The sequence below is a fragment of the Rhododendron vialii genome, chromosome 5a (genome assembly GCF_030253575.1).
Source record: "Rhododendron vialii isolate Sample 1 chromosome 5a, ASM3025357v1".
NCBI lineage: Eukaryota > Viridiplantae > Streptophyta > Magnoliopsida > Ericales > Ericaceae > Rhododendron > Rhododendron vialii.
In genome coordinates, this window is record NC_080561.1 from 4982741 (window position 1) to 5002808 (window position 20068).

The 20068-nt window shown below is 39.7% G+C and overlaps 3 protein-coding genes and 1 long non-coding RNA gene across 5 annotated transcripts; 1 reads left to right on the forward strand and 3 right to left on the reverse strand.

The window, feature by feature from the left end:
- The first annotated feature begins 290 nt into the window (after positions 1 to 290).
- LOC131325477 (protein phosphatase 1 regulatory inhibitor subunit PPP1R7 homolog) lies at positions 291 to 5571 on the forward strand. 2 transcript variants are annotated; one of them, XM_058357768.1, is made up of 6 exons: positions 291 to 646; positions 3034 to 3264; positions 4127 to 4273; positions 4391 to 4533; positions 4613 to 4727; positions 5108 to 5571. In XM_058357768.1, the coding sequence occupies exons 1-6, from the start codon at positions 347 to 349 to the stop codon at positions 5186 to 5188; spliced, it is 1017 nt and encodes a 338-aa protein (XP_058213751.1). In that variant the 5' UTR covers positions 291 to 346; the 3' UTR covers positions 5189 to 5571. The 2 variants fall into 2 exon arrangements, with proteins under 2 accessions (XP_058213751.1, XP_058213750.1); XM_058357767.1 differs by lacking the exon at positions 5108 to 5571 and having other exon boundaries at positions 294 to 646; positions 4613 to 4997.
- A 1068-nt stretch (positions 5572 to 6639) lies between these two features.
- On the reverse strand, positions 6640 to 9332 carry LOC131325478 (uncharacterized). The gene is made up of 5 exons (XR_009199721.1): positions 9201 to 9332; positions 8996 to 9119; positions 8725 to 8883; positions 7308 to 7427; positions 6640 to 7222 (listed from the first exon to the last, which is right to left on the reverse strand). It is a non-coding gene; the product is annotated as an uncharacterized LOC131325478 (long non-coding RNA).
- Positions 9333 to 13667: 4335 nt separating this feature from the next.
- LOC131325480 (uncharacterized) lies at positions 13668 to 16158 on the reverse strand. The gene is made up of 2 exons (XM_058357770.1): positions 14833 to 16158; positions 13668 to 14060 (listed from the first exon to the last, which is right to left on the reverse strand). The coding sequence occupies exons 1-2, from the start codon at positions 14977 to 14979 to the stop codon at positions 13863 to 13865; spliced, it is 345 nt and encodes a 114-aa protein (XP_058213753.1). The 5' UTR covers positions 14980 to 16158; the 3' UTR covers positions 13668 to 13862.
- A 13-nt stretch (positions 16159 to 16171) lies between these two features.
- On the reverse strand, positions 16172 to 18387 carry LOC131325479 (SNW/SKI-interacting protein A). The gene has a single exon (XM_058357769.1). The coding sequence runs from the start codon at positions 18203 to 18205 to the stop codon at positions 16388 to 16390; it is 1818 nt and encodes a 605-aa protein (XP_058213752.1). The 5' UTR covers positions 18206 to 18387; the 3' UTR covers positions 16172 to 16387.
- Positions 18388 to 20068: the final 1681 nt, after the last annotated feature.

Sequence of the window (20068 nt, forward strand, 5' to 3'; positions counted from 1 at the left end):
CGGAACCTTTTTATCTTAAAAAGAATGGATCAGAAACACTGGATTAAATCCACTGTAACCCATGGACTGAGAGTTATATGGGCTTCGATAAGGTACTTAATAATATCCAATTAAGCTGATTTTTTGCATAGTTGTTCTATACGACAAGCTTTACAAAGTGAACGATTTAGATCATCAAAGCGAGACCGGAGTGGGCCCCAAAATTGGGACAGCAGCCCCCCGCGTCCCCACTTTCGTACCCACCCGGCACAGAAATTTCTTCCCCTTTTACCCATTCATCTTTTGCTAACTATCGTACTCGGCTCTCTCTCTCTCTCTCTCTCTCTCTCTCTCTGGGACGCAATCAATGGAAGACCCAGCCAAACTACCACCCCAACCCAACAACCACACAACCACCGTCGTCGACGACGACGACGAGTCATCCGCCACGGTCCTCGATCTCACCAGCTTCCAGCTCCACGACCTCGAATCGGTCGACCTCCCCCCGAGTCTCACCGAGTTAGACCTTACCGCCAATCGACTCTCCGCGTTAGACCCCAGGATTGAGCACCTCTCCCACCTCAAGAAGCTCTCTCTGCGCCAGAACCTCCTGGACGACGCCGGCGTCCAGCCCATTTCTCACTGGGACGAAATCTCGGGCCTCAAGGTACTATATTTTGAACCCTAATTGTAATAGTGAATTGTTGCTTTTTATATTAGATTGCGGTTGCATCTCCAGCCCTTACCTAAATTTTTACGCAAATTCGAGTAAAAGTTAAAAGCTTAATTTCGTATGAAGTACTCCAATAGACAAACCCAAATGTAAGCACAAATTTGGAGTAAGAGCTTCTTTAATGCCATAGTTGTAAATTGATAAGGGCAAAATAAGCTTTCAAAAATTTTGAAAAAGAATTTGAGTCTCCCTTGATTTGATGAAAAATTTGAATAAAACTCAATCTGGTATGGGTGTGCGTCAAGGACTGGAGTGAGTTTAGAGGAGTAGTTTTACTCAGAATTTGATTATGAGTTGATTAAAAAAGTAATTGTGGGTGTTGGTTTCGAGAACTCTTCTCGGGTTGGAACCGTCTGCCTTCTTCCGCTACCAAGTAACCTGCGAAACAAGTCGTAGGGCTGTGACCAGCCAAACGATCCCGATGCTCAAGTTAGTGAGTGGAGAAGATGGGGTGAGTACTGTAGCGAGGAACGGCATAGCTTTGCTTTGGGTTTATCCCTTGGTCTTTATAGGCCATGCGTACTCACTCCGTAAGTAAAGCATGCTTGGCATGCACCCGTGACATCATGCATAACCGCTTCGGTTAGTGACGTCACAAATGACATCGTTGGAGTGCCAAGTAGTCAGAAACCGCATGTCAAGAAGATCCGAGAACCTTCCAGAAGCCACTACAAGGTACGACTCCATGGGTCGGGCTCATGCCCGGTCCATAACTTTCTACCCATATTTGGCACCCAGGATGCGGGTTCTGTCCGCCTGGGTTAGGCCCAGACGGAACGTATGGGCATTGGGCTCGGCCCAACGGATTCCTGCTAGTCTGTTGCTATTATCAGCCCATTTGATTATTTGGGTTCAGCCCTTACGGGTGCTCGGGTTCAGCCCACTACACAAATAACTTTGTCCGGAAGGCAGAAAATAACGATTTTGCACCGCTTTGGTGTCATTTTGGCATAATCTCTAATTAGACAATCAGATTAAACACATCTCATTTTTTGATTTAAATCGATTGGTCAGATGGGTTGAGAGATTTAACAATGCTGAAGTTGGTGTCAAATTTGACACTAAAGATGGCTTTTGTCATTTTGGTAACAATTTACCGTTTGGATCCTCAAACTCGATTCCTTTATTTTACCATTCCCCAGTCCATCCAAACGGAGCCCAATTCGGATACCCGTTCCCCGCTTGAATGGACAATATTAAAAGGAATTGGGCTTCGTTTGGATGAACTGGCTTTCAAATGAGTAGACTTGGTGTTCAGTTCTAGTGAAAATATAGGAAGTTTAGTTGTATGTTGTAGAAACTAGTGCAGAAGATGAATTTTTAGTTAAAAAAGAAAGATGTCTTATTTTGCGGATTTTTATATAACTAAAATGCTTGACATGAAGGATTTGAAACCACTTCCGTTGAATAGTTATTTCAGAGTTGTCAAATTCAATAGCAAAATCCCTTGGTAAACTATATGAGCTGTTTTTAGTGAATAATGAATGAAGGGCAAACCCAGTGCACGAGGCTCCCGCCATTGCGGGGTTGTCTAATATCTTTATCTGAAATCCACAGCTATCCAAACGAAGGCTCAGTGTTTCTATCTCGGAATTTCGTGAACTGAGATGCCCGAGAACAAAAGGCTGTTAAACTAGCTAAACTGGTTTAGGAGTATCTTGGGTTTTATCCTTTCAAACATTTTTTGATGCTGCATATTTATCCTTTTAGCTGTATTCTTCATTCTTGCCTACTTTTGCTTGGCTTTCATGTTTGTTGGAAATTTGTAGGAAATGTGAGTAAATTTAATTTTGATGCCTACTCTGGAACTTTTGGACTCGAGGAGACTTTAGAAGCTCAGAACACAAATTTTGCGTATGTGCACGTGGAATTCATAGAAATCGAAATATCCACCCTCATTCTCTAATGGAAGAGCTTTAATTAGCAGCCAGAGATCTTTAGATGGTACCGAGTAATTTGGTCTCCCAACCTGCTTTGGTGGCTAAGATGTCAGTCACTGTATCGAAGGCTAGGATAATAGTAACAAACTCCTGTTTTATGTCTTGGTTTTCTCAGCTACCAAATAGCACTCATCTCTAGAATTGAAGGCAAGCAGAATTATTTTTGTTTTTTTAATCATCAAGGCAACCAGATAAATGAATCATTTTCTGATTGTAATAATCCTCTGTGACCACGTTCATGTTTAGATATGCATATACTGGGTAATTTTCATGTGTACAATTCCACCATTGCACTGCGAATGCGATTATTGTTGTTTTCTATTCTTTGACAAGGCATTTCAGTTGTATGGTTTACGTAACAGTCATGTCTTGTTTTTGCAGGAGCTAGTGCTCAGGGATAATAGGCTCACAAAGATTCCTGATCTTAGCATATTCAGAAGGCTTTTGGTGTTTGATGTGTCTTTCAATGAGATTTCATTGTTGAATGGATTGTCAACGGTCTCCAACATGCTGAAGGAACTCTATGTATCAAAAAATGAAGTTTCTAAGATAGAGGAGATTGATCACTTTCATGAACTACAAATTCTTGAACTGGGCTCAAATAGACTTCGGGTAAGAAATCTGATCTGTTAAAGCATGTACCTAATGCAAGTTAGAGCTATGTTCAGATACTGTTATGTTTGTCAAATATGTGCAGTCTATGAAGCACATATACATTGAGAAGGTATCATGTACGTTATGGGACCATATTAGATACCAATTGTTTTTCAATAGTTCGAGTATACCATTTCCTTATCTAGTTAAAATTTTGATAATTCGCTTCCACTTTGAATATGTATTTGACACTTTGGATGATGGTCCGGCCTAGCTTGCGATTGAGTTCTGGCCTTTCTTGTGGAGGTGTAGCATAAGACTATGATGGATATGAGAGATACAAGAATCCCTTAATATACCTTATATACCATAAGATATAAAAGAAATAGGAAACAGATTAAACTGTGGTCAATTAGGTCCAAGTTCGTGTCCACGTAATGTAACTTCTATCTTTGTCATGTGAAAATGTTACTGAACTTTGAAAGTGAGAATAGTTTGTAACTTAAGAGGTGTATGAAGACAGATAGCTTCTTGCATATTTAGTATGACAAACTTGCCTAGTTGCCTTCTGGTTTATATTCGTACATGTATAAAGCATAAATCGGACGTGGTATATATACAGCTTTGATATATGTATCATGATATTAGAATTTCTATCTGGGTGTGTTTTGAATCATGTCATACCCCATACCATATCAAACGTTCATAACTGGGTGCGGGTTGTATGCATATTGGTTGATGACTGGTAAAAAGCCCATAATGTCTACTCTCTGTCTCTGTTAAGGGAGAGTTGGAGGCAAATATAAAATTTATGTGGCCATATGTTATCTATATAGTTTCTGTACTATATGCCCAACCTTGATGTACTTTGTTTATTCAGGTAATGGAAAATTTACAAAATTTAACAATTTTACAAGAGCTATGGTTGGGTCGGAATCGTATCAGAGCCATTAACCTATGTGGCCTCAAATGCATTAAGAAGATTAGCTTGCAAAGCAATCGCTTGACGTCTATAGCAGGATTGGAGGTATTTCATTGCTTAAAATAATTTTGTTCACAAGGAATTCTTTGAGAAAAGCAGAACAGCATTTCTAGTTGGCATGGAAATGATGTATTGTCATGTACTTTATGCCCTAATTTCCAGGAATGTGTTGCTCTTGAAGAACTTTACTTGAGCCATAATGGTATTGCTAAAATGGAAGGCCTGTCAGCCTTGGTAAATCTTCGGGTCCTGGATGTGTCATCCAATAAGCTAACAGCAGTTAACGACATTGAGAACCTGCCACAGTATGGATTCTCTTCCTCTCAGTCTACGTCATCTGTTTTGAAACTTAATGTTGACCTCTTGCCTGATAATTCAATGCAGACTGGAGGATCTATGGCTTAATGACAACCAAATAACATCACTAGAAGGTATTGCCGAGGCAGTTTCTGGTTCAAGAGACAAGCTCACCACCATTTACCTTGAGCGTAATCCATGTGTACGTCTATTTCTTAGTCTATGGGTCTTAAAAACTACATTACCTGCATATAAACCTTGTTGCTTTCAACTATTTGCTGCTTCTTATGTGGCTTTCCTTTGGGTGAGAGGCTCTGATTTGGACTTTCATGCTGGCCTGAAATTGTCAAGCCTTTTTTTTCCTTGCGTGTGATGATCTCATTTCAAATCTGTAGTCTCTTTGTTATACTGCTGCTACGGTTTTGACCTGCCGTCAGTTAATTGGATTTGCTTCTTCTAATGTTATTTAGAATCAAGTGGGTCTCCGCTGAACTGTTATACAATGCAAGTTACAATTAGCACAAGTACTTCTAGGAAGGAACATGTATTTGTCACCTAACTCGTTTCTTCAACTCCGTGCAGGCAAGTACTCCAAACTATGTGACCATTTTGAGACAAGTCTTTCCCAACATTCAACAAATTGACTCTGCAGTATTTTCTTAGAAGTTGCACTTGGTGGAATTTAAACTTGTAAAGCGAGGAAAGTTCGTGCCGGAAAGTTTTTCCCAAAATAATGGCACCACCTCTTGACCTTGTCCTGTACTTATATTATTGCAGGCAAGCAGATGTTGCCTTGGTTTTATCTTACAAATCTGTTTTCATGTAAGGTTCCCTTCTGTGAAGCTCTAGGTTCTTCACTTTCACCTTTATTTTTCGGCAATGAAGACATATTTTTACTGTTGGGTGGGTTTTTTGAACATTTTTGTTTTGTTAGCAGTTAGCTGGGATGTTCATGGAACTCTCAATTGTGATGATGTACTTGTTTGTGCACTCAAAGTATTTATTAGAACCTTATGAGTGGCAAAGATATATGCATCTCTCTCTCTCTCAATTGTGATGTTATACTCTCTTTTTTGGATAAACCAGCTTGAAATTAAAAAGAGGCTAACCGAATATACAACCTACAAATAAAACCAAATCAAAAGAGAGTCTACGTCAAGCTGCTACATAGGACTAGAAGCAAATTGAACAATTGTTTCCCATCCATCTAAGAGAGGGATACCAAACAGATGGGAAAAATACACATACTAGGCAAGCGGCTCGTGCTAGCACGAGGTGTTTCATGCCAGCACGAGGTGTTTCATGCCTGTTATTGGTAGGAGGTGTCTCACGCCTGTTATTGGTAGGAGGTGTTGCGTAGTGACATCTGAATTCATGGGAAACTTGTTAAATCGTATGATCAGTTCCTTGATGCTCTACGTGGGCAGCAATTGCTTCATCACCACTATGAGCAATGACATAGTAATCACGGCGATTATTATTTCCAAAAACTTGATGATCCCTATAAAAACCAGTGGATGAACGGAGCACAGATTCGTGTAATTGAATTGCAAAACCACAAAAAGACAGGCACAAAATACACGATCAGAGAATATATGGAAGTTATTAGCTTCAGTACATTAACTAAATCTATGAATATATAAACCAGATCCCATATCATTGGTACCATCTTGAACGCAGAAATTATGTACAAATAGACCACCGCATCTATATATGCTACAATACAAAGCATTGAAGAGCAGGGTCCAATGCACCATCACATTAGAGCAACGCAGAACACACGGAGGCTATATTACAGCTCCCAAACTCACAACAACACATGAAGCACAGAAATCGAAATCTGCTAAACCGAAAATCTAAGCACTCACCACAACAATAGTAACAATAAATCCAGCAAACTCTTTCGCTCTTCCTGAATGTGCGCGTGTGAATAAGTGATCAACACAGTAAAGCATGGTAAAATTCTCTCTCTTCCTCTTTCTTTATACGCGTAGGCACATGTGCAAATATTTGTCTTTACCTCTAGTATACAACAGAAAAAGAAAATGCTGCAAATAATGGTGAAATATAGAAATTCCAGATGTAAGTTCCTGATCATGGAATGGATAAAAAAAATGAAATTCACATGCTCATATGCAAGGCCTTTGAAGAAATTGATAAAGCTTCCAGCTGATTAACTTTGTATGTAATACTTTGAAGTAACGGCAAAGCCAATTACACAAAAGGGAGTTTCATACATCTTCATGACAAAGAACATGAACCAAAAGATTTGTCTTGAGTTTTTAGAAAGGTTTGTAGCTAGAATAGTAGAGATGGCTGCAAATTATGGACATCAAAAGATTTGCTGCAATGTCTACTATTTTAAGAGGTAGAACAAAAGGTTTGCTTCATAGGGCTTCTTCCTTTTTTTGCTCGTTCTTGAAAGGCTCCACAGGGCTATCTTGTTCCATGGTGTCGTCATTTGTTGATGACTACTATTGAGAGTGCCTTCGCTCCACCCTTCTTTAGGGTGTTTGGGCTTAGATTCTGGCTTGATGGTTGCTCAGGTGCTTGCTGATCAGGAACTGTGTTGTAAACAGAGTGGACATTGAAGACTCATTGGCTAATTGCTCCATATGTGTACATGGATGCCTTTAGGATGAGGACCCATTTTTTGGGAGTGGATAGCTTCTGAATCATTTCAACTGACAGATTACCCTGTGCAATGTTTTATGTTAGTTGATTGTGCGGTGTTTAATGTAGGCAGGTTAATGTAGTGAAGCGAAGGTGTTATATAACGTACATCAGTTGTATTATTGACCATTTCTGCTGCAATGATGTCATAAAGCTGTTCTGCCTTTTCTGCAAATACAGTGGCAGGGATGGATCCAGTTGATCTGCGATCTCCACATTGAATTTGAGCCTGCAGATAGTTTACATTTAATGAGAGGTTATTTGTGCTAAAAGTCTGAACATGAGCATGAATTGAATAGCATGTATGGATCTTAGCAGCAACGAGGATTGTTCTTGTAGTGGTCAAGGTATCGGTAAAGCGTTAGTTCAGTCTAGTCATTCATCAATAAGTTTTTTTTTTTTTACTTAAGTATGTAGAATAAAGCAGAAATAAAGTGGATAGGTTACAAAGAGCTTTCCAATTTCTGCTATTGGTAATTGTGGCTAGCCCATGATTCTCTTTTTTTCACGTAAGGTGCACAAAGCTCAGCATCTACTATAGCAAAAACCATTCAAACTTATGATAATAACTCACATGGGTATGAGAAAAGGAGCAAAAAAGGGGGGTTATCAGGAAGGAGCTGGATACAGTGAGGAAGTAGAGTTTAACCCTTTGTATCTAATATGCATCCACATGTAGATTCAACTACTCACAAGAAAAAGGTCCAAAGGATGGAAGTGGGAAATCTAATTTCCAAAGCTTTTTACCGAAAGCCATCTCAGTTGTTAGTTATTAATGTGAAATGTTATACTACAATGCAATCCATGATGCTATGAATGCTGGAAGAAGTATGATACAGTACATTTCTAACAGCAATAATCAATTAGCTAAGACATAGAAGTAACGAGACAGTAGATATTGTGATGTGATCGAAGTTTTGCATGCAGTTGTCTTTATGCTAACGGCATGTTAAATACATATTTTTATAACTATGACACAGTAGATTTCTAGCAGCAATAAACGATTAGTTAAGATATTCCCATAAACACTAAGCAAGTTAAGATACATATGCACCAAGTCAAGATGTTTGGGGAAAACTGATATGATTTTCCACAATGGTGAACTTACGCTAAAGCTGCTGATAAAAAAAATAGAAATAAAAAAACTTATGCTAAAGCCTATTAGTTGGCGACAATGGTTAATTTATGCGAAGTGTATTTGAAGGGAGCTTAGCCAGAGGTACAGGATGTAATCGATATCTAAAAGGAGGGCTGCAATATTTTTGTCCTCTAGATGAATATGGAACTTATACGAACCACCGATATAATCTATTTCCAAACTTTCACTTAAGCAGATAGTGGTTAGACCATAGTGATTAGTAAGGTTGAAATGATATACAAAAGTTCAATGACTTTGAATGTTTTGTAACATAAGCAAACAGATATAATGCATGAGTGCCCATTCATACTAATGCAAAACAAAAGGACAAACAGAATGCTAGATAGATGGTATGTACTGAATAGGTGTAGATAGTGAAGTTTGTTACCTTAGTAATGGTGGCACTTTTTGATCACAATAGTTACACCAAAAGTTGCCATCAGCATGAGCATAAGTGGCTCTATTGCAGTTCGAGCAAGATAGGTAGTAAAATTTCTGATTGAAGTCAAAACACTTGGACGGTGGCTTCTACGCTTGGATATTCAGGCTTGCATGAATAGTGCATAAAGAGAAAGAATGAGATTGTAGCTATGTTTAAGAATTGATGTATTGATATATTGCAGTTAAAGTGAATTATGCTATTGTTAGAGACTAATTACCTCAATTACCGATGTTGGTAAATCGACCATTGAAATGATGTCATCAGCAGTAGGTTTCTTATGTGCAGCTCTTTGAAGATTTGCTGTTGGAAGATTGTTGATTTTTTCAGCATTTGTGATGCACCTTGAGGGGTTTGGAAAAACAGTGAAATAAGTAGGCAAATAATTTGATTGAATTTGTTTTGTTTGTATATATAATTCTTACCATTTGTTAAGTGCTATTGCTTCTGGAAAAGATGGATTGAATATGAATGCAGATGGACCACGTGTTGATAGGCTTCCACCTATTTTTTGTGGTTAGATTGCAGTAGTCAGAGTTTGGAATTGAGCATAAGGCATAGTATGAAGTAAATACTACTGAATAATGTAATTTTTATGTATTCATATGGACAAGGGGGGAAATATTTTGTGCATGAAGTCAGTCTACAAAGGCCTAAGACTAAACTTTGACGGCAATGGCGAAACTTGCTCTTATGATCAGATTAGTTAAGCTGATGTGTGTACAAGGCTCAGAAAAGCAGAATTAGATAGTGAAACCTTTGACTTAAATGTATTGAAAGTTTCAAAGTAAGACTAGTTAATTGTTCTTTAGAGTTCAGAGTAAATTATGCACGGATGCACTGGCGGCTCCAGGAATTTGTGGTAGGGTGTTCAAAAATTACCTTAACTCTACTGGCTAATTTATTAACCAATAATATATGTACAAAATCTCATAAATTAGTATAAATAGTGTGGTAAAAAAACATAGCCTCTATTCTAAAAAAAAAAAACTACGAGACAAAATGAGAACTAAAATATATACTGTGTTTTTTACAAAAAAAAAAAAAATAGTTATTTTTTTGAAGTTGTCGTATTGTGTACTAGACAGTGTTTCGAGAATGAGGGGGTATAATTTTTTACAGTTGTCTTAGACGAGTTTTCATATTTTGTATCAACATTTAACCAGCGTATTAATCTACTAAATTCCCTTTGAATAAAATTGTAGCAAGTATGTTGGGTAGACCTTTTAAAAAATATGTTGCTTTTTAAGATGACATGATGGGATATTTTATCGTAGTCTTAATTCGAAGGAATATTAGAAAGTTAAAGGAATTTTGCAACGTAGTTGAATTTTTTATAGCTTTTATCCGTAATTCTATAAGCTAACTAAACAAAAAAAATATGTTATTGTCATAAATGCAAAATTAACACATTTAAGCCATCAACAATATAGATGGAGAGAGAATGTATAACATAATACTTACTCCTATAGATTCTTCTTTCTTTTTCTCTTTTTTATTTATTTATTATGATTGTGAGCTATATTTGAGGTAATCTGTTGAGTATTCAAATATGAATTACCTGGATTGATGGGTTGTAAGTGGGTATGGAGTGTTTAATTGGTTTTGGGTTAGGTGTTCAAGACCATAATTGTTAAAAACTTACAATATATGATACATATCTTACGATTTGTATCGTCTCCTTTGGAGAAGGATGCGTATCCCATCATGTATATTTTTTGTATAAAAATCATACGATACGATCACGTATCTTACGATTTATACGCGTATCCTATTCTGTACGTATCCTACGATTACTTATTCAAAAAAAGTCGGACCTTATTTCAAGAAGCAAAATCCCAAATGCATTAATCTAAGCCGTTTGATCTAATTATGGCATTTTTTAAACCCTTTAATAGAAATTCAACCTCAATGTAAGTTTTGTATAAAAGAAAGAATCATACTTCGATTGTATTTTGTCTTACTTTTATTTTCCTAACAAATGTAGCATAAAGCCTTAATGTAATAGGCTTCTGTTGAGAGACTTGAAATTTTGCATCTTAAATTTTTTTTAAATATAAGCATAGTTTGTTGGTGTTATTAAGTGTATCTACTTCTTAATTATATTTTAATTATGATTAACGTTGTTAAAACATAAAATAAATTTAGAATTTTGACAAAGCTCCAATTGACAAAACCTAAATATGATAGATATAATCGAAAAAGATATAAATATCTAGTTCTTAGAAACTCTAAAATATTTAGCGCTCTAGAATATTCTTGTGAAATATCTAGAGTTTTTTTTTTTTTTTTGAGGATTTGTCTCATGTGTAATTCTAGAATTATCTCAAAATTTATCTTATATGAAAATATCTTTATACTAGAGTCTTCCATGGAGTAGTACAAATAGGGATGAATTCTAACCATTTTGTACCAAGCCAAAAAAAGGGGACCGATAATGCCACGAACGATAGTGTTAGTGCCACGAAACTTTACCACAAATGACTCTCTTTGCCCTCATTCTTCCTGACACGTTTTCTGGTTTTTCCTTCCAACTCTCTTTCCTGGTTCTCTCATCTTTCGTGTTCCTTTTCCAATGTCTCTTTTGTTTTACCCTTGCGTGGATTAACCACATTTTCCTTCATTCCCACCGTCACCTTCCGCCGCCACGGCACCACCAACGCCACCTGTACAATCTCCAAACTTGGATTGTATGCAACCGATTTCGTACAACACCCTTTGTAAATCTCTCCATCACAAACTATAAAGCAACCCAAAATGGGTACCCACTACAAGGGGGCATGTGAGTTATTCGCAGCTTATAAATCTACAATTTCCAATTGGAATTCATTTTCATTCATGTGATTTTGGATAACCATTACAACAAATGGGATTTTCGAATTGGGTAGGGTTTGGAACTTTGGATCTGTAATCCATTGTCATGAGGGTCAAAAGGAGAGGGGTTTGTTCATTTAAAAGAACGAAGAGTCCAAATGGTTTGGAGAGGAACCAAATTAAGGGTTTGAAATCGGCGGGTTTCTCATATTTTTCTTCATCTTGTTCGGATGTGATGAGGAATTGAAGATTGTGGTGTGGCGGGAGTCTTGAGAAACTAGCGACAGTGACCCCAGGGGCGGTGGAGATGGCGAAGGCGCTTGTCAACGAGGTTGGTTGCGGGAAACTGCTTGTCATGTCAATGCATACCAGGTTGGCCATCCACATGGTGACGATGGTGGACTTGGTGGCAAGTGGTGGGGTCTTCGGGATAAAGAAAAGAAAAGAAGGCAAGAGGAGAGAGAGAAGGAGATCAGAAACAGAGGAACGAAAGCAAGAAAGAGAGAACATTTGTCAACTTTAGAGGGCAAGAGTGTCAATTCGGTTTAATCTCTCGTGGCAGTAAAAGAACTAGTCGTGGCATTAGCAGCCTCCCAAAAAAAAGCCCCACTCTTGTCTTTAGTTTCTCCCTCTTCCAAAAATGTTGTCTAACTACATAACAGAAACTCTTACTCTTCCAGCAAACGTATTTCAAGATATACGATACGTATCTTGATACGAACTATACAAGTGAAAAAAACGATACACAATACGTATCCCGATTTGAAAACATTGTTCAAGACTATTACAATTGCATTGACATTTGAGTTGGGTGTTCAAAGTAATGTTAGACCAAAAACACTTTATATGTATTCTAAACAAAAAAAAATTTGTTTTGGGTGTTCAGTTGATCATGGAACCATCCATGTAGAGCCACCTCTGCACGGATGAAGTATAATACAATTTATTGAGACAAAATAAAAAGATCGATGCTCGATATGGAAATACATTATTGAGTTTAGGCATTGGGATTGTGTGTCAAGCTTGAGCCCAGGTTTGACAGGTGATTCTGGTACATTTTTTTATGAGGTGAGGTTGAGCTTATGGAAGGTTGGGTTGAGTTGGGTTGGTTTGTTTGCAATTCTACTCATAGGTAAAGCATTTCTACCGTCAATATACTATCGACGAAGTATATTGAGACGTAAGCATTGAGCGTAAAAGCACAAATACAGAGGTTGGAAACTCATGAAGCCAAAAAATGTGTAACAAATAAGATTAACGTAGGGAATATGTTCTGAATATGTTTTATTAGTCTTGTACGAAATAATACTCTCTCTCTCTCTCTCTCTCTCTCTCTCTCTCTCCCCCCCCCCCCCCCCCCCCCCTCGCGCACACACACACCCCCCTTAGGAACCCACCCAAGGGTGATGAAGCCATTAAATGAGCTACAGACGTTTACACAGATAACTCACTCCACAAATCTAAGAATTTGTGTTACACATGTATAACCTTCCCAACTCGTCGCAAAAATTTACAAGCGGAAAGCAGAAAATTTAACCATCGGGTTACAAGAATCAGATGACAGTAATTGAACCCGAAAGTAACAAAAGTAATCACCTTTCTTCAGACATTCCCTAAACCCTAAACACGCAACTGCACACCGAAATCAACCTCACGAAAAAAAACACGCAACTGCAAAAACACGTCCATAAATCGATATAGAAAATAGAAATCCAAGACAAGAGAAACAAGAACCGAACCTAAAGGAACGAGTAACAACCGCTGATTTCGCCACCGCTGATTTCTTTCGTTTTTTAGTCAGTCTCCAACATAGTCTCCTCTCTCTCTCTCTCTCTCTCTCTCTCTCTCTCTCTCTTCTCTCTTCTATCTGCTCCAAACCAAACGAAGGAAAGGTAAAGGCAAAAGCGGAGACGTGGCTTCATCTAGCCCGCATTCTTGTCATGAGGTGAATAGACGAAAACACCAAAGTGCCTAAACCAGTGGCTCTCCAATTGAGGGGCACAATTGAAAAATCTGGCCAAATTATGGCAAGCGTTCCAATTGCTTTTGTTCTCTTAGTTTTAAAGCTTTAGAAATGACACATTCCAGTCAAGCTGATCTTCCTAGATGAATGATCTTGGAAGTATCATCAGCAGTGGTAACCACCAGTAATTAGCAACTGAGCAAATTCCACCAGTAATTAATCAAAAAACCACAATAGTAACCACCAGTAATTGACAACAGCAACTGAGCAACTATTAGCTGCTGCTGCCATACAGCAGCTACTCGACACTTCAGCAACTTTCTGATGCCACGACGGCCAACAGATTGAGATGCAACAGATTGCGTGCAACTAAAGCAGCAGTCACAGCTAAACCACAACCATAGCATATCAGATTCCATAGAACACAGAACCAAAGCAGAGGGTACAGGACTGCATTCAAAGCCGTAGCAGAGCAGATTCCATAGAACACAGCAGCAGCAGCTATCGGCTGCCATTACAGCCAGCAAACAGCAACAATTCAGACTGGACAGCAGTAGGCAAATCTACTAGCAGCACTAGCAGCAATCAATATAGCAGCCATAGCTGGACTAGCAGCAATCAGCAAAAGCAGCCAAGGCAGTAAAGCCACCACACAACAGATTGCCACAGAAGAGTTATAAGATCAAACTAGGGACAAGCCCCCTAGTAAAGCAGTAAACATCCAAGGGACAACCCCCCCAGGATAGGTCAAAACAAGAAAGCTACTACCAATGATAGCTGAACAGATTTACAGAACAAACTAGGACAGCCACTGCTACTCATAATTCCCTGATAGCAGAACAGACCTATATTATGGAAGAGGAGAACTGTGACATAAAAACTGCAGATAGAGTATTCATCATGCAAGTTTCCAATGGACAGCCTTATCAACACCCAACATTCAGCCATAATGACAATAAACTGAAGCAGTAGCTGATACAGAAAGCTACACAAACACCGCAGAAATTGATCCCAATGATAGGTAGCAAGACAGAATCAGGAACAGAGACTCCATTGCTTTTCTGCTCTCCTACTTACCCCGTCGAAACCTAAATCACCAAAATTCTAAAAGCAATGGGAAGGACCCTAACACCCTCCTCCACTCTCCCTTACCAAGAGACTCCCACTAACTCTTACCTCCACTCTCAAAAAAATTTGGGGCTCAAACACACAGCTCACGGGCTCACATATGCTGGCACACACAAACCAAATGGAAGAGGCAAAGAGTTTAAGATAACTACTTTGTAAATAGTAGTAGCAGCAGTCAAGTGTTGATAACACTTCATATCTTTATACAAAAAGCACTGGCATCCAAGATTTAGTCCCTGAAACCTGTCAACATACCTTGCAGATGGCATATTGTACAGCTTGGAAAACAAATGGTGCATTGCATATCAATATGTGACAAAAATGAGCAATTAATTTCCAGAAAAGTTCCATGCATGATTAACTTGGTCTGCTTGAACTTCTGAAAGTTTGGGAATTGATAGAATCCTTGCTCTCACCATGGAACAAATTTTGTGGACAACTACCTCCCAAGTAGAGGAATTTCCCTTACGTGCACTCAAAAGATTTATTAAAACGTTATGAGAGGCAGAGATAAATGCATTAAACTGTGTGTGCGCATTTGAGTGCGCGCTTGCTGGTACCATCGTCACAGTTTCAAGGATGATCTGGGGACCAGACCAGTAATTTTTTTTTTTACTTTGACAGGATTATTTTTATTAGACCATCCCTGACCTAATAAAGAGTTAGTGGCGTTCTGGAGCTATGATTTGCTCACGCCACAGTCAAGCTGGCTTCCTTCCCAGTAAGAGTTATGATATGCTCACGCCACGGTTACAAGCCATTGGGCAGAAACATCCCCAAAGGAAATGCTTGGTAAAATGACTTTCATCAAGGTTGGACTAGGGAAGTGCTAAAATAAACACAAACCAGACCTGTTCATGGCATAAGAATTCAATGGAATACCCAAATTATGATGCCATTAGCAACTGAACTAAACTCATAACAAAATTCTTTGATCTCACAAAATGGTCATCACAAACCTAACAATATTGATAGAACCCCAATAGGAAAAGGAAAACTATACCAGCACCAAACAAGGGGCAAGTTTTTTCAGAAGGTAAGATGAAACCTGTAAGAGTAATGAGAATGTCACTCGCAAGACAAAGACACCAACATTTTCCCAGCCATGGAACTCAAGAGTGCACAAAATCAAGCAACAGAGGAATACTCAAATCAGGGACTAGGGTATTGTTCAAAAGTTCTCACTATTCAGTACTGTTCAAGTATTTCCTCATTTGCCAATTGAAATCGAAAGTACAAACATGTATCGATACAAAATCTCTGGTTGCAAGAAAAACATGTAAAAGCTCAATGTCGTGACGGAACCTGGGAGTCAAATTCCCCCGTATATATTTGGAGGCAATACTGGGCAATAATAGGCGTGCCATTTATAGATCTCTATTACTCTCTCTCTCTCTCTCTGGAATCAAATCTATAAGACATACCAACAGACAACAGATCAACCACAAATCTACATCACAAAACTAATAATATCACCTGAAGCCCAGCACAAAGAAAAGAAGCTGTAGAACAATGCTCAACATAGTAGTACAAATTTATTACAGTAAACTTCAAGTAATAATGAAAATCTCACTTAGCAGACAAAAGCTACCAACGTTTTTGCCATTCCTGAAGTCAGGGGGCACAAATCTACCAACAAAGGCATAATTAAAGCAGGCACTCCCAGAAACGATGAAATAATCATACCTAACTATGTTGGAGGGCTGTTTAACGCCCCCTTTCAAAAGCAATTCGACCACGACTAGACCCTTCATACCCATCTCGCATAGATCCCCCAGCACTCGCTTTCATAGTCCCTCCGCTGCCAACTTTATCCAGGGCCTTCTTACCCTTCTTCACCTCTGTCAAGAACTGGTCCAAACCAAATGGATCAGCTTCTTCCACATCTTTCTCAAACTCAACAGGCCTGTCTCTAGGACCAGTCTTTTCAGAAGTGCCAGCGAACGCCTTATCAGGTTTAAATCGTTCAGTCTTCATAATCTTGTCCAGTTGCTCATCTGCACCTCCATACATCTCATCATCTGCATCTTTTTTGGGCCTGTAAAGGGTTGAAAGAGTAGGCTGAGCAGCGAACAGACCCTTATCGTATACATTATACTGGTCATCGGTAGCAAACCCTGAATCCATCCCCTTCTCTTGGTTAAACAATCTCTGGTCGTACGTAACCTCGCCTCCTCTTCCTTGACCAGTAGAAGCCATCCCAAGAGCAACCTTCTCACTGATATCACGGTCTCTATCTCTAGTAATCTTACTCTTCTTCCCCACAGCTGCATCTTTGGCCTCCAATCTCCTCTCCCTCTCCCTCTCTCTCTGCCTCTCCTCCCTTATTTTCTCCCTCTCCAACCGCTGTTTTCTCTCCTCCTTTGTCTCCTTTGGAATATCCTTCTCTTTAACACGTTCATGATCCCCCATCATATCAGCATCATCTAACATCCTCCTGTCAGAAGGCAACGGAACAGCAGCAGGTGGTGGTGCCGCCCCTGTCCTCTCAGAACGTGCCTTCTGAGCTAAAGCCCGCAATTCCTGCTCTTTCCGCTCCTTCTCCTTCATCATCATCTCCTTCTGAACCTTTGACCTCATTGCCACAGCCTCCCTAGCCTTCTGTTCGGCAACATACAACGCCTCAGACAACTTTGCAAAATTATCATTAATCTGAACCTCCTGAAGCCCCCTACCATCAGCAGCCAGTCTTTTATCAAGTGGGATCGTATACCCTTTCGGGTTCTTCCAATTCGAAATACAGGGCGGAATTTTCCAATCCTGCTGGTCCTTAACAGTAACAGGACGAGGCGGTGAGTGCATAACCGGCACTGGTGGAGAACCAGAGGCTTTCGGAACCCTCTTGTGCTTAAACTTAGGCGGCTCCAACGGGTCCACAGGCATCTCAACCATCCTAATAATCCTCTCCTTTGCACCCGAATTAAACGCAGCAGATTGCTGTGACGGCTTATACTTAATAAACTTCGAATCGTTAGACTGGGTTGGCACGTTTTTTGGCTGAGCCGCACTCAACCTCATATTCACAATCTTCTCAAGCTCTGCTTTCGTCTGCATCATAGTCTCCTCGATCTCCTTCTGCACCTCCTCCTCCTCCTCATCCTCTTCTCCCTCCTCCATTGCGTCTTTCAATATCTTAGGCACAAGGTCCCTATGCTGCGAATACACAATCTTCGACGCGTTCTCATTTTGCTTGACAATAGCATCAAAGGTGACATTCCCATGTTCATCAACAGTAACAGGCAAAGTCTTCTGCCCAGGTTTAGCACTAGTTTTCCTGCCCATACCAAGTGGGTACTGCGCAAAATGGATCTCGGGGAACGCACCGCCATCTCCGAAATCTTCAGGCTTATTGGGCCGAAAACCGTTTCGATTCTTATATGGAGGGACCGGGTTCGATTTGATTATAATGGATCGCTCGGCCTCGGCCGCGGTGTACCTTTGCTTGAACCATGGGTCGTTTGAGTGATCGTAGTGGGTTGCAGCGGATGATTTGGCAGGCGGGAGAAGCTCCTTTAGAGCAGCCATCGTAAACCCTAACCCAAATAACTTAAAATCAGCCCTAGGAAACCCTAGAAATAGGAGATCGTAAAAGTCAGCACCTGCAAACCCTAACCCTAGACAGATTGAAACGAAAATAAGAGGAGAGAGAGAAATGAATACAGAGAGAGAGAGAGAGAGATAAGAGACTTACGGTCGGAGATAGCGAGACCGACGAGGCGACGATGAACGGCAGCAAGATATGTGAAGCGATGATGTACACTGAATTTTCTGTGTGGGAGAGGCGAGAGATTGGCGTGAATCCGAGTGGCCCTTTCAATTATATAGGGTTATCACACCCCAGGTCCTTAGATTAAGACACATGTAACAAGATGGTCCCTAAAATTTTTGTAAGTTTCCACTTCGACCCCTGGTCTCTTTTATTATATATATGTAAGTACATATTATGGTTTCGGTTCGGTTCGGAGATCGGTTCGGAAATATGCTAAACCATACCCGCACCGATACCCGTTCGGTTATCCAAGGCCTCAACCATACCCATAGCCACGGGGAATTTTTCGGTTATGGTCGGGGAAATTTTTCGGTTACGGTTCGGATACCCATCAGCTCGGTTCACTTTGCCATCCCTAGTTCGGGCTTTAAGAAAAAAAATTCCTTGTAGTTGCCATCAATTTCTATTATCGGTTACCTAACTAATTTATTATTAGATCCGTGAGAGTAAACTATACATACATTAAATGGATTAGTAAATCATGCTTAATATTTATGAGGAGAATAGCTAGCTAACAGCCTAACACTAATCAGTAAATCAACTTCAGTCTTCAACTACATATGGTGAAGCTAATCACTGCGGCAGCGGGGTATCAAATTGTTGTAAGAGAGAGAGATAGAGAGAGAGAGCGCTTAGTACCTTACTCGATCAAGAGAAGCCTGATCTAGGAAAGACAAGAGATTTTTGGATCTCTCTGTAGTCTGTCCAAAGGAGCTAAGGAGAAGGTCGAAGGGTTCCACTGTTTCTGAGAAGGGGAGGGAGGCGTAGTGGCCTGGTGGGCTTGGTGGTTATGAGCTAGAGAGGGTGAGAGGCCGAGAGAGAAATTGGGGCTGCCGATCGACGCTGAGAGGCGAGAGCAGAGAGGATGAGAGGATGAGAGAGAAAAGAGAGAGAAATTATGGTTGTTGCAGCTACAAAACGTAAGGAGAAGGTGAAATCTGAAGTTATGAAGTAGGGTTTGTGACTTTGTGTGATGGACAGTGTTGATAAAACACAAAATTTAATTGACGGTCTAGATTAAACCTGTAAGGACTCGTAATTACTTGTAAGGAACCGTAATTTCAGAAATTATTAAAAGGTTTATCCGATATTATAATTGAAGGAAATATGAAATTTGTTAAGTTTATTTGATTTGGAGTTAGTGTGCTGGAATCGTAATTGGAGGGAGTGCTAGTATAATTTGATGGGTGTGTGAGTATATATAGAGGAGTGTGTGTGTAGAGGATTAAAAATCCCATGTATTTCTCTCTCTCAACTCTCACGTCTCTCTCCCTCCCTCTCGGTCTTTCACACTCTCTCACTCATTCCTCCACCAAAGCTCAAAAACCCAAAGAACCCAACCCTCTCTCCATCTTCCTCACGTGTTATTGGGTTCGTAGCTCATCCGGTTTGGCTCGAAGAGCAGTATTTTGGGCGTATTTCAAAGTTTGAGTTCAAGGCTTCGCGTGGCCCGATCTCTTTGTGTGTTTGCTCTCCGATTGCAAGGTAGGGATTTCTTGCTCCTTCTATATGCCTATGAGTTGAATTTGTACTTTGATCATGCTTGAAATTGTTGGTTTGATTGTTAGGAATAGTTTCAAAATTTTGCAGAAATTCTGTTTGAAGTGAATCGTTATCGA

What these genes read in the sequence shown, in the direction of transcription:
- LOC131325477 (XM_058357767.1), top strand. Translation starts at nt 347, where the DNA reads ATGGAAGACCCAGCCAAACTACCACCCCAACCCAACAACCACACAACC. An exon ending in ACGAAATCTCGGGCCTCAAG is followed by an intron (nt 647 to 3,033) that starts GTACTATATTTT and finishes TTGTTTTTGCAG; the next exon opens with GAGCTAGTGCTCAGGGATAA. An exon ending in CGTCTATAGCAGGATTGGAG is followed by an intron (nt 4,274 to 4,390) that starts GTATTTCATTGC and finishes CCTAATTTCCAG; the next exon opens with GAATGTGTTGCTCTTGAAGA.
- LOC131325480 (XM_058357770.1), bottom strand. Translation starts at nt 14,979, where the DNA reads ATGCACCATTTGTTTTCCAAGCTGTACAATATGCCATCTGCAAGGTAT. An exon ending in CTGCTACTACTATTTACAAA is followed by an intron (nt 14,061 to 14,832) that starts GTAGTTATCTTA and finishes CTGTAATGGCAG; the next exon opens with CCGATAGCTGCTGCTGCTGT.
- LOC131325479 (XM_058357769.1), bottom strand. Translation starts at nt 18,205, where the DNA reads ATGGCTGCTCTAAAGGAGCTTCTCCCGCCTGCCAAATCATCCGCTGCA.